We start from the raw sequence: 14,462 nt of genomic DNA, 5'->3' as shown, positions 1-14,462 counted from the left end.
GAAGTGTGAACTCAAAGAGATGTCTTCTTTTCTTACATTGCCACGTGGGGATTCACTGTTGGATTGGGGCCCTTTGACCCTTAATTTCTGGTGGGTCCACTACTCCACTTGGTAAATCAAGTGGTAAACAAGTATTCAAAATCATTCTTTGAATTCTTGTATTTATTTATGCTAACATTGGTAATAAGATTTTTTTTTTTTTTGCCTCCAATTTTGTAGTTTGCTCTAATTTATTAAGGTAATCAAGTTTTAAAATTTGCATCCCCAATTATTGTACTAAAAAAATTTGAACAAGGAATAAAAAAGTAATCGCACGTGACGATAAAGAATAATTATTATAAAATAGCACATATCATATATTTAATTATATTCTATTTTATTTATTAATTGGTTCATTACCTTATGAAAATTTAAAATTAGAATCTTTCATTGTACCTTATTTACTTCTCTTTTGGCTAAATAAAAAAAATAAGGTCTTTAACATGGACTCATTGACCTCACACCATGTGACAAAAATGGATAATATCACGCGTACCACACAAGTCTTGTGGTGTACCTTATTTTTAATACTTGGCATAAAATATCCTAAAATTGACTGGATTAAGCATTTAGTTTAGGATAATGTTTTGACTTTTGACATGCATATCATATTTATGTTCTATAAAATATATGCATATAAATATATAATTATATATAAAAAATTGATCAACATTTTTTTGTTCTTTTTTTTTTATTCTCAAAAAAAAAAAAAGAAGCTCTCTTTTGTAAATAACTATTTTTGAGTACATTAACATGAGGTATCAATTACATCATCTTTAGAAGATTCATTTAGTTAGAAGTTAGCTTAAAGCCTTAAACCATAAAGCTCCTATATATTTATGGGGGACAGGTGCAGAGAGAGAAAGAAAGTGACCTCTCTCTGCATGCTTAGAATTTAAAGCTATGAAGGAAAATAAATTAAATGAAAATAGTTAAAACATATTTTCATCCATCCAAATCTGCCTACTCCCATTCTCAAAAAATAATAATAATATAATTAATTAAAAATTGTCTACTACCATTCAGGTGCAACACTAGTGGTCCTCTTCAACAGCTAGGAACTTTCCTTCTCTACTTTCTTTCCTTCTATATACAACATCCAATACCAAACAAACACACACACACCCACACACCCACCACAATTTAGGAAAAAGAAACAAGAGGTTTAGATTTAGAATATCTTCATGGAACAAACCAATCTTGTGAACTTCTTTAAAGAACAGTAGAAGTTTACAATATTTCACTTCATGCAAACAAATCTCACCACCCTTCATAATACTAGTCTTGTCTTCTTTTCTTTTATAATATTCACTATAATTCTAGTTTTTTAAACGGGACATTGCCCATGCACAGATAAGGTTCTCTTTTTCAGCAACATTATAATGGTTTGGCTCAGTGGGCACAACCCTGCAGTACAACTTGGTATACATGCTAAAAGTTTGCCTAGCTCTATTATTGAAGAAATCATTCGTGTGCACTATAGTTGATATGTGTAAGTAGCCAATCTGCTTTCATCAATAAATGTATGAAAACAACTTGAAAATAAATTTACTTTCTAAAAAGAAGTCATGAAAACAACTTGAAAATATCCACTTGGAGGAACATTTTCTGTAAACAGTGGTAGTGGATCGAGTTTAGTGGGTTTCCTTACCCAAACAGATTTTTTTTAAAGAGGATTTGGGATGGGTTTTGTGGGGTCATGGATTTTGGGATTTGGCCGAGAGCATGTGATTTTGGCCGAGAGCACGTGGGTTTGGCCGAGAAGCATGGGTGGTCCTAGTCCGAGGAGTACTATCTCCTCGGACAAAGCCAAAATGTAAATCTAGTATAAATCCTAATGATCAAGGATGACCTTCCAAGAAGTTCTAATGATAGCAACGAGTATCATGAACGTACAAGAGGGATAAGGACTCAAAAATATCTAAGGGAAAGCTGCTACCACCGCATTAATGAGGAAGTGACCTCTGAACAGTATTATGGCAGCCTTACAACCACTCCAGAAGACTTTTAGAGGGGGCTGATGGGACAAGTAGCAGCATAAACCATCAACATGTAGTCCACATGTAGGGTAAGGATGAAGGGAGAGATGTAAGATAAATAAGGGTAGAGATCCCAGAGAAAGGGGGATGGAAAAAAGGAGAAGAGAAAGCATTATAGCAATCTCAACAACTCCTGTAACCATGGTCATCCAATATACGCTAGAACAGAGCTCCTCGGACTGTGCCGAGAACCAAGTTTCTCGCACAAACCGGGTTCAATTCTTGTTGGCTCATCATCCAAAACCATATTAACTGTTATCCAAGCACTAAAGCCTAGCTCTTTGACCCACTCTCTACAAATTCATTGTACTGGGTTCACTAGGCCAAGATCCCTTACATTTTGGGCTTGGTCTGAAAAATGTGTCCCCACAAGTTTGAATTTATATTTAACTATGATTATACCTCTCCATTATTAATTTTCTTTACATGTTTCTATAATTAAAAAAAAAAAAAGTCTGGTCTCTTTTTCACTTAAAATTTTATTTAACGTAGCTTAAGTGCTTACTACTGCTTAAGATTTGTTAAATAATATATTGCATGTTCAATTTTAAGTTAAGTAGACATGAACGGACTCTTTTGACTGATTTATGGTAAGACAAACAAGCGAGTTTAGTCGAATTTAAATTTTCAAATATAAATATATAAGACGATTTTGTAATTAAATTTCTAAATTTATAAGGGTTTACTATGTACTATATTTATATTTTGGTGTTGAAAAATCGTTTCTCGCCTTAAACTTGATCTATTGACATTCTTAAAGACATTTTTTTTAGATTCTAAAAAAACAAAAAAGATATTTTTTTTATTTATTTATAGAAAATCAGGTTCAAAAGTACTGCTCAAGGCAAAATGACTTAATTATTAATTTTTAAAAAGATATTTGCCTGAAGACAACTAAAATCGAGTGATAAAGAAATGTTTGGATTTGGGCCGTGTATAATAATAATAGCTTTAAGCTAGTTCATATTTGTGGATGACATGAATACAATTATTGGGGTTAGTTAACATGTCATATTCTACAAATCTTAATCTTCCCCCAAGTAGAAAACAAAATATGTTCATAACAACAATTGCATGGTGCTGCATGTGCTCTTTGTCAAAATGTTACTCTTTAGTCTCTGTAACTCGTAGATCTTAGATCCATAATAATACATCTTCCATGGATCCTTGTTGACTACAAGCCGGCAATATGATAAATAAATAGAACATAAATGGTTGGCACAGAATGCCTAAGGTCATTGGGTCAATGCAATCATAATACATTATGCAATGTGTCATAAGGAGGAGTTAGAATAAACTAGTTAAATATAAAAAAATAAATAAACCTACATGCATTACACTTGCTTGAAATTCTGGTACTAAACTACAAATGGTGCCAGATTGGAGCAGATTGGATCAGTTGGGAGCACCCAATTGAAGAGCTTCTCAAATTAAATTTATTTGTTTCTTTTATAGGAACCAGTCAAGGCTGAAGCCAAACTCACCAACTCACTGACACAATATTTTAATTTTCAAGGATGCATTGTTTCAGAATTTTAATACCTACTTCAAATATTGGAACTAGACTACAAATGGTGCCAGTTGGCGAAGATTGGATTAGGTGGAGTACTCAATTGAAGAATTTCTCAACTTAAATTCAATTGTTTCTTTAAAGGAGTCAAGGTTGAAAGCCAAAATCTCCATTTGACACAATATTCTTCGTCTTTGAGGATGCATTGCACAAAGTTTTAATATAACGAATGAATCACTCTGAGATCAGCACAAGAGAGACCTAACTTGGAATTGGATCAAGATCCCTTTTGGCTATTAAGACTTAAATAATTAGCCATTTTTGAATCAAGGTCAAAACAAATATTGTTTTTCAAACTTTCATCAAACCATATTGAACCATATTTCTTAATGACCGATGTATTGTTTTTAGAAAAGCAAGAGACAGGAGTAGTAGGTGTTACCTAGATCAACTAGTAAAATCTAGTCACACAAGAAAGATGGAATCCTTTACGCTAAGGGAATGAACTTTAAAGGAAATGAAAGAGTTCTCTTATGTAGCCCAAAGGCCTGTCTTGACTTCTAAATCCCACAAAAGGAATCAAGTAGTTGCTACAAAACTTTGAGTTTAATAGAAATTCATGCAATCACATGAAATTAGCAGACCATATGATTAATTGTCATACGAGTACATCAACCACTTCAACCTGGAAAGCACATGGCCAACTGATACACACCAAATCAACTCATTCAAGAGTACATTCTTTTCACAGAGCCCTCACATTCAAACACCCATGACACACACACACATGCAATCTCATGCATGCACCCGACACAATATCTGATAATGGGGCGGGTGAGGTCTGAAACAAACAGCGGGCATGGGTTTTTACTAGTCACTTGACAAAGAGTAGGTTGGCTTTGGTACCTCCATTGGTATAGCAAGGCTACAGCATGGCAGTTCCACTGTTAAGAAAAATTTGGAAGGACAAAAAGGATTGAGATAAAACACAGCACAGTTGATTTATACCTTCAATAAGGGCATAATTCTGCAGCCAAGTCTATTTTTATGTCGAGTCAGAAAGTCAAGAATGAAACAGACCTTGATTGAACCATGTAGGATGTGATGAGGACAATATACTGAGATGTGGCCCCAACAAGAAGGTAAATTAAATTGGTACTGAATTGTGTCATACCTCAGTAGCATACAAAGATTAACATGGAGGTCCTCACGAGGAAGTCTTGAGACAGTTATCACAAGGATTAGAACCATATTTGCAGGCTTTCCGGTCAAAAGATTCTCCAAAGTGATTGAGTAAGGCCTGTCTCCGACAGTCAGCCTGCAAAACTCAAAAGCATTTTAAGGATAAAACAAGGTTGTACCAATAAACTCGACTGTCTGTAACCAAAAAAGCTGAACCTTTTTTTAAGAAGAGAGAAAGAGAGAATGGAGAAGTCAATGGAATAATGTGAAGTTGCTAACCTTCAGTTCACAATACTGTTGCATTTTCTGAGCTTGAGTCATTGCTGTCTTAAAGCTTTCTTTTTTGTATTTAAGCCCATTCCGCAACATACACACAACCCGACTAAAATCCTTCTTCTGATATAGAGCAATGCATACCGCAGGGTGATCATCTCTTCCCGCCCTACCTGATTCTTGATAATAGCTTTCAATCGATTTGGACATTGTATTGTGGATGACAAATCGCTGAACATTTAAGAGAGAGAGATTTAGGTTACATATCTAAAATAAACCAGACCCAAAAGCAACCATGCTGCAAGCATATTACAGATATCAAATGCTGAAATACCAGAGTTAAAAGGATAAGAGTATAATCATACAAGTCAGACCAAAGTAACAGAAAAAGTGTAACATTATTTCAGTCATATATATCAACCCAGTCAAGTAGCAACTGCTACACCATCCAGAGTTTTGGTGTGATCCATAATTGACCAACCCAACTGTTGGATCTAATGCTATACTAACATAAATCATGCATGCCACTTTTAAGTCAATTACTCATCTATAGCTATCCCAATCTTTGCAGCTCTTGAAATCAGCCTTTTACTGTGTCTCCAAATAAGAAACTGTAAGTCCCTGGGCCAGAATAGATAGAGATGATCAACTTAAAACTTGGCACATATGATGCACAATTGAATCCAACAATTGGTTTGAGAAAGGATTAAATCTAAACATACAGTGAGAGAGTGGTGTCTCAAAGGAAGTTGATCCCTCCTCTTAACAATTTAATAATACTCTTTTATCACACCTCAAAATGTTGTTAACTTGATAATTAAAACATAACCATAATCAATTAATGAATGCATCAACAAACAATGGCCATTGTATAACAGGCATATATCATAATCTTTAAGTAATTTAATAATTTCGGCAAAAAAAAACGTAATTTAACAATTTGACAGGTGCAGTCATTTGCAGCTGATAAACTAATCACCAGAGAGAATATTTACCTCATGCAATAGAGAATTCCTAAGTTGATTGTACAATTGCGCATGACCACAGCATTATTCAAAAATTCTTTAAAAAAGCATTATAGAGAAAGTGCAGAATTTATCTGGACTTACAACATCTGGTTTGTCTATTCCCATTCCAAAAGCAATAGTAGCACATACAATATGGACCTCTCCCATGTGCCACTTCTTTTGAACAGCAACTCTCTGGCGAGGTGCCAAACCAGCATGGTAATATTCTGTCTTAATCTTACATTTCTCATTTAAGAACTTTGAAACCTCAGCACATTCACTTTTTGAAAGGCAGTACACAATTCCAGACTGATTCTTGAAGCAATCCATTAGTAATTGTCCAAGCTGCTTCAATGGCTCCTTGGTCTTTCCAATAACTTCGTACTTTAAGTTGGGTCTATCAAAGCTCCTTTCGAGAACCAGAGCGCGGGGGATTCTTAAAGCTTTCATTATGTCCTGCAGAAGGTTGTAGACATGGGAAACATTATGTTTCTCCAAAGAGAAAAAAAAATGAGACGTTCTCTGTCATTCTTATTACCTCACGAACTGAATGGGTTGCTGTGGCAGTCAATGCCATCACAGGAACATCTGGGAAATTCTGCTTAAGACATCCTAACCCGCGATAATCTGGACGAAAATCGTGTCCCCATTGACTGGAAAGAATAAGTAGAGAAATTAGAACAAAACAAATTACATGATAAGAGTTGCATTGCTTGACACTTGTTCAAGAACACTGTGACCCAGTTCTTAGCATGTCACAGGATTTTATTAGGAGACCAGTGATTTAAAACATCTTTGATGCTAGGCTACAGTTTCAGAACTATTTGAATTTTAGCATAAAGGTAAGAGTTGCTTTCGCCCACTCAACCTTGTTGTAGCATTTTCATCTAGTTAATCAAAAATTCAGCAAACTTCCCATTACTTATCAAGATCAGATGTCACTAATTACTAGTCCATATTTTAGTAGAGCAAAATATCATTCAAAATCAACAAAAATTTTGAACTTAGCACTGCCAGTTGTTTGTTTAATATTGCATTGGTCACGGCTCTGAGGAACGTCTTCCAATTGTTAGTATTTTCTTCATGCCCCAACCCAGACAGGTAGCATGACAGGATTAAAGAGGAATTAAAAAAAAGGCATTACATGACCATTTTATGATTAGTGTGATGATTTGAATCTATGAAAGTGTGGAATTGAATTTGATCATGCATAATTGTTAGGACATATGTGTTTCACTTGTTTAGAACATATGTCATTCTTTTATGTAATTGGCTAATCCTTTGACAAAACGCACTTTATTTGTAATTGGGTAAATTTATAATGAGTTTTATGCTTCAAGAAACTGTGTTTCAAGATCAAGTGTTGAAGTCATCAAGTCTGTCCAAGAAACAAGTTGAAAAGTGCAAGTTCATTAAAACTCGACAGCTAGCATGTGTCGAGGTTTAAAGAGTTGTTCCAACCCCAAGGCTCAACAACTTCTCGACAGGTGCTCGACAGCTTCTATCTGTTGAGGATTACAAATTTCAGAATCCTAATTTGATTTTTTTGGAATTCGTGAATGTGTCTTTGGGACTTCTTTTCTCCTAACCCTAGACATATAAAAGGATTATTTTAAGGGCCGTCAAAATATTCACAAGTTGCACAAGCATTGAAAAATCCTTGTTCAAGCAAGTTGTGACCAGAAACAAAGTTCTTGCCCTAGTTCATCTCTCTTGTGAAGAAGTTGCTGTGTAATGTGCACCGTAGGGTTTTGTAACCAAGCATCTTTTTGATCTTCATCGTGTGGATAAATTGAAGACCTTTGCAGCCAACAATCTTCTCTAGTTGGTGATTGAAGTCGTGTACTGGGATCCGCGCAATTGGTTAGTCATGTATTTGGGAGCCGTGCATTAAAAGGAGAAATTGTCACTACAGAACAAGTCCAATTGGGTATTAGGGTAAGGGTTCAACTGTAGGTTGGTAAGATACTTGAGATTTCTTTACTTGTAACCGCTTGTTGTGATAATAGTGGAATTTCGGGAATGGTGACCTTAAAATCACCCGATGGATGGGGTTTTTGTCGTGTAGGTTTTCCCCATTCGTGAACAAATCACCGTGTCATTTAATTTCCGCTACATACTTAATTTAATTGGTGATTTGTTTGTGCTACCACGCACTTTGCATGTTAATTTGATTAATTAATAACTTGGCTAATTAATCAACTTAATTCATCACAAGGGGTCAATACGTTTTTGGCCTATCAATAATTCATCCATAGTAATTATTGTTAACATCTAATAAGTCCTACATTAATTAGCACAAAAATGTGTATACCAAAAAAAAAAAAAAAAAGCTTTTTATCCTTCGCTTGGTAGAATTGAACTTAGAACCTTCCCCTATCTCCATACCCTTTATATCATCAGAGGTTTGACTCAAGGTCAGGCACACACTGAGCTCTTCCTATATTCTACAAGGGTTACAACAATCAAAACCAATCCACCAAGTGCCCAACTTTTGGACAAGGCATCAATAAACATACTTCTTAACCAAGAACAATGGCCTATGGTTAAGAACTTAAAATTATGTAGTTCATATATCCGTTAGTAAACAGTTGTGCAGCCATGGGAAAGGTGTGGAACAGGGTTCCTTTGAAGGTGTGCTGCATGCCCATGCTTTAAGTCATATATTTGAGTATCACTTATAGCTATCAATATGAACCAATACATAACACAATCAAGAAAAGTGCATACCTTACACAGTGTGCTTCATCAACAACAAAACCTGCTAGTTGTCCCTGTGATTAATGTTGGAGCATCAACTATGTGCAACAGAAATTTTCAAAATCCTACAGTAGTAAACATTGGTTTGTAACATTAGTCGGAAACCTGAAAATTTTCACCTTCCGATGCAGGCATTTGAGAATCTCAAGAAATGATAAGTTCCCAGCAATCCTCTCAGGAGTTACATATAAGAGCTTGCATGATGGTTTATCTTTCCTAAAAACAAGGAAAAAAAAATCATGGTTGAGAAATCAATTGGAAGTCTAATGTAGAGAGCGAAGGACAGATGAAAAAATCAAGAGGTAATATATTGCTGCTTATGGCACATAGAAAAAACGTTCTAGAACAATTTTTTGAGCGGTTATTGAATCCAGGATTCACCCTCCACCTAGCACTTACAAAGGGAGGAAGAGCCAGTTGAGCTAGAGCTCATTGGCATGATTATACTTCTTATAATAGACATGAGTACAAAGAAGAAATGAACCTTGCCTTAGCTCTTGGAGGACAGCTGCTGCTTGGGAAGCAGTTTGTTGAGAATTTAAAAAAGTTGCTGGTATTCCATACTTGAGGTTCAGAGTAATTATTTGATCCTGAATGAGGGAGAGTAAGGGAGAAACAATAACTGTAACACCTGGTTGCAGAGTTGCTGGAAGCTGTACAAAACATGCAGTCACAATAATGTAAAAATTAAGTTGATAGCTTTACACATTCAACTACTCAAACAAAGGTCAGATATTCATATTACTGCTCAATGTTCAGGATAATAGATATCTGACAAAATGTCAAATAGACTACTTATTAGGGTTTTTAGGGCCACTACAAGTCCAGATCAGAAACAACTCAACTTAGCAAAATTTTAGAAGATTATATTTATATAGCCTTGACAGCAGGAGCCCAGGTTGCTATTCCCTATGGATGTGATACATCATGGACCATCAGGTTTTAAAAGTGTATGTATGTATATATATATATATATTTGATAACGTAGGGAATCTTTCTAAAGAAGAGCCCTTTGGACTTGCCTCTAGTGAGTAAATCCTATGGGCAATTGACCACCCGCCAAAACCAATTGCCTGGTCAGCCAGGGGCATTTATCCCTGACAGCTAAAACCCCCAACAGGATGAAGGGATTTCTGTGAATTTCACATCTTAATGAACCTTTTGGTGTTAGAAATGTGATAGTGAACTGGGTCTCATTAACATAAGTAACAGCTAAAGACTATCTTGGAAATCATTTCATTGTCTGCCAATTTTATTTGGGCCAACATCACAAATAAAATGAACGGAAAAAAATTAAGCAAAAAGAAAATTATCTAATTCTAAATCTCCTAGAATGATTTTATCTCCAAACTAGATTCATAGTTTAAAGGGCCACTAAAATCTGGAAAATTAAATTTGAACAGAAACAGCTTAACCAACTGTCAGAGCTTTAGATTAGACGTAAATAAACTCTAGCAAAAGAAAAAAGGCCAAGGTTCATAGCAGTAGAATTAGTTTCTATTGTAGGCCAACAAGAAATAATACACCAAATTTTAGGTTCCCCAACAGCCCCCAAAATTTAAGGACAGGAGGAAGTTTTGGCAGAAGACCTCTAATTTTATGGCATTAGTAAAAGACTAGGCTATTATATGTCTGATTAACAATTGCAATGTTAGAAAAGTAAAATGGAAAATGTCATCAAGATTAGCTGTAGAAGCTATATCTCGATAAATTTTAGCCATGTTGTTGATTTACTGTTAATCCATGAGAACATACAGGACAGACATTCCAAAATTTGAGGAAAAGGACATGACCTGGTAACATAGACTTTTACCACCTCCAGTAGGCATAAGAATAAAGCAATCTCTCTTTGCTACAGCTGCTTTACAAGCCTGATGCTGCAATGGGCGGAATGTCCTGTTACCAAATATTACGACATTTGCCAATTCAAAATCATCCAAAGCCTGTAGTACTTCATAACTGAGAGTCTCATGTTCCACTTTTGATGTTCGGGAGCAATGTTTTTTATGAGAAACTGATGGGATTGAACCTTGAGTGATGCTGCTCCTACAATCCTTCAACAGACAAACTACTTCAGTGTCTGAAAAGAAAGGTATATTATGCTAACTGCAACATGCAATCATTTACAATTATACGCTTAGGTAAGTTCATAACTGGAATACATCTGCTTGTTTCCTTCAATAATTTGCAGAAATAGACAATTGCTAAAACTATAACTACTGAAGATAGACCAGGAAATTAAGAGGCAAGTGCAGCATATGCACAACAATTAGCAGGCTTCGCAGCTGCAGTGGAAATAAGATGAGAATAAAACCTTTGGGGCTAAAATACATACCATAGATTTTGAACAAGTTTTACTTGAACCTTCATTGAGAACAGGACTGCTCCAATCAGTAAAAGAAGGGGTAGATTTGACATTTTTTTCCTTTCGAATTCCAAAATCTAAGTCTTCACTGTCACTAGAGGAATCCAACTCCATAAAATTTGGATGTTTTTCGGGTGAATCATCTATAACATTGATGTAGTTTCTTCCATTGCCGTCATTATCCACTTCATGACTATTGAGAACATCTTTGTCAAACAAGTTATTCAAAGTTCCACAAGCTTCTGACTCAATGGCTTGTAAATCATCCCATTCCTCAGTGTCTTGCATCGATTCAGCTAAGGCCGCAAGGAAATCATCACCACAGTGCTCCACAGTGATAAAATCACAGCCATCTTCACCTAAATACATTTAGCATTAAATGAAAAGGTAAATGATTATGAAAACATCAATACCTACAGCTGAATAGAGGACCAAACAACCAACTGCACTGATCACATCCAAATAAAATAAGAATTTAGTTTGTACAATACACACTGTCAAACATGGATATCATCTCCAAAACTCAATACTACCCACATCACACACACACACACAACTCCATTCTTACATAAATTCAATCCAATTACAACCTCAAATACAATCACATTTCAGTAAAACAGCTCAAAACACCAGCATACAACGACACAAAAATACAACTACAAATTTCTTCATTCGAAGTACCATAAATACTTTGCAACACACTGCAATAACAAACACACAAACCCAACAAACCCATTTCAATTGCCACCTAACAAACACTAGTAAACTACCACTTATCTCAAAAGTTTAAGCTATCAAGAAATAGTGAAATTACATCATTTAACCAATTCTGTAACACCTCCCCTCACTTGTGGCTCAAACTTCGCCATAATAAGTGAGTCCAGCACATAAATTTTAAAAAAATAATTAAATGTGAGGTAGAGTTAAGACAGGTTTCAAGCTCAAAGACACCTACTTTTATAGCATAATAAACTAAGGTTTGTCCCAAAAGCTTAAACAGTCGTGATTTTAATCATTAAACCACTATTCTAACACAAACTTCCACTATTACAGATCCCCAAAAAAAAAAAAAAAACATAACAAAAACAAAACCAAAAATTAAAAAAATTAAAAACCCAAAACCCAGTTCAAAATTTCAAGTCACTAACACATACACCCATAAAATCACTTAAAGTACACACATTTATGTTTGTAAAAAAGAACAAAACCAAAAACAAACAATAAATAAATAAAAACCCAAAACCCATTTCGTAATTTGAGGCCACTAAATCACATAAAATCACATAAAGTACAAACATTTATGGAGAATGGGGCTTTAAAGTTTGTGGGTTTTTTTGGGCGTAGAAATGGGTTATGTACCATAGAGTTGAACCATACGATCCAAGCACTTCTTTGCTGATTCTTCATTGAACCCAAAATCAAGAGCCAAGCTTATCAACCGAGCTTTCTCCAATTCCAAATCGTGGTCATCCATTTCGTTCTGAAGAATTTGACTGCGAATGTGAATTGAGATTTTCTCCCGCGCCAAATTGCTTTGAAAAGTTACCTATAAAAAGCATGTAGCTGAAGAAGTTCGGTTTATATGGAGGATTAGAACCCTGTGCAACGCTGTCGTTTTGCTTTATGCTCCGTTTGTTTTGATGAAACCCTTGTGTAAAAATAGTTTTCTATGTTTTCTAGTAATCGGTAGCATACAAAGTATGACTTATTTTTAGAGATCGTTTTTTCATTAAATTTTTTTGAAAAACAACTATATTTTAATTTAAGCTAAATAAGGGAAGTTAGAAGGTTGTTTTTCAACTCATTTAAAGTTTCTACCAAATATTAAAAAATAAGATAGTTTTATAAAAAATACTTCTTGAAAAATGACTCATTTTCTATAAAACATCATTACTGAAACAAACAGAGCGACCTTTTACTCTCTTTTTTTTTCATTTTAATTTAAGCTGAATTACAACATACACCATCAAATTTTGACATGTATTCATTTTCATCAATATGGTTTTTTTTAAGTCCTTTTAACTCACATCTGTTACTAACGTAACATTTCGACCCATAAAAATATTCACTCCAAAAAAAAAGGGGGCCTATAAAATGAAGTAGTTTTGCTATTTGGAAACATATATAGTTTAATGGCTATTTTGGACATAAATGAACAAGAGGATTGTATTTAAGACATAAGTAAATTAATGAATTGAAATGAAAAAATATATATATTAAAGAGATTTAAAGGAAGTAACTTGTAATTTAATATAATTTAAAATTGAAATTACTATTATATATATATATATATATTTTTTTTTGTAAAGACTTGGATAATGTCATAAGTGATTGTTTAATAACTCATTTAGTTTTAGACGACATTTTTTACTTGTTTCACAAAATTAAATGAATAATTTGATAAAATTATTACAATTATTTAATTCTCAATAAGACAAGAGCTTACAACAGTAATAATTGACATTTTCCTATGAATATAGTGCTTTGGAGGTTTATGGAGGAAAGGAGTTCAAGTTACAAGATTGGCAACAAATTGCAATTATCTCTGTAGGGGTTGGGGGGTTGAATCGAAGCTGCCCCGTGGACCTTGAGTCGAAGAGATATTCTCGAGGTAAAGACTTGGTCCAAATGCAAATATAGAATGACTTAAGTCTTAGAGAAAACGGGGCCATATGGATTAGCTACCAAGGTAATCCGAGAAACAGGCTTATCTCAAGGTGTAGTAACTTAGCCGAGGAGCACAAACCATTCACTAAGGACTCTATCCCGTTTCCCATCCCCAAGGAACGCAAAGAAGATGATGTAGAACCTAATGTAATAGTCACCTCCACATTAATAAGTTATTCATACCTAATGTTAGCATCATTAAATGTTGAATGACTAGCCTGGACAATTTATACACCCCCAAAAGTCTACTTTCATGATTAAGAAATGACAGGAAAGGTATCTAATGGGACAAGTATCCTCTAAATCCAATAAAAAAGAACACAGCTAGAAAAAGGTAGGGGCGAGGGATGATAAAAGGAGGAGAATGCCCACAGGGAAGAGGATCCATAAAAAATTGAGGAGGGAGGAAGAACAAGAGAGAGAATAGTGAGAGGAAAAAAAAACTTGTTTTCTTCCTTAGAATCTTCATTTGTACTTTGGAAAACCAATTTTCCATCAATCAAAATGTTTATTTATTCCTTCTTTGCCTTCAATTATCTGTATGATCTTCCCATTATGGAATTATATCCCTTTTTGATAACAAATTAGTTTTGCACATCAAGAAAGCAAGTGTGAGGTCA

The 14,462-nt window shown here is 34.7% G+C and overlaps 1 protein-coding gene across 3 annotated transcripts; it reads right to left on the bottom strand.

Annotated features, from left to right (window-relative positions):
* Window positions 1-4,076: 4,076 nt before the first annotated feature.
* LOC142627338 (ATP-dependent DNA helicase Q-like 1) lies at window positions 4,077-12,711 on the bottom strand. Of its 3 annotated transcripts, none has more exons than XR_012842811.1 (11): window positions 12,535-12,711; window positions 11,146-11,534; window positions 10,604-10,864; window positions 9,295-9,463; window positions 8,930-9,021; window positions 8,781-8,824; window positions 6,589-6,703; window positions 6,153-6,506; window positions 5,050-5,274; window positions 4,597-4,906; window positions 4,077-4,513 (listed from the first exon to the last, which is right to left on the bottom strand). XR_012842811.1 is itself a non-coding variant. In XM_075801179.1 (11 exons), exons 1-10 carry the CDS (start codon window positions 12,647-12,649, stop codon window positions 4,796-4,798), a joined length of 1,875 nt encoding a protein of 624 aa, XP_075657294.1. In that variant the 5' UTR covers window positions 12,650-12,711; the 3' UTR covers window positions 4,077-4,532; window positions 4,763-4,795. The 3 variants fall into 3 exon arrangements, 2 of the variants coding, with proteins under 2 accessions (XP_075657294.1, XP_075657293.1); XM_075801179.1 differs by having other exon boundaries at window positions 4,077-4,532; window positions 4,763-4,906; XM_075801178.1 differs by having other exon boundaries at window positions 4,077-4,906.
* Window positions 12,712-14,462: the final 1,751 nt, after the last annotated feature.

This window comes from Castanea sativa, chromosome 3, assembly GCF_040712315.1.
Source record: "Castanea sativa cultivar Marrone di Chiusa Pesio chromosome 3, ASM4071231v1".
Taxonomy (NCBI): Eukaryota; Viridiplantae; Streptophyta; class Magnoliopsida; order Fagales; family Fagaceae; genus Castanea; species Castanea sativa.
The sequence above is the reverse complement of the archived record's forward strand: the minus strand, read 5'-3'. Positions and strand labels throughout refer to the sequence as shown.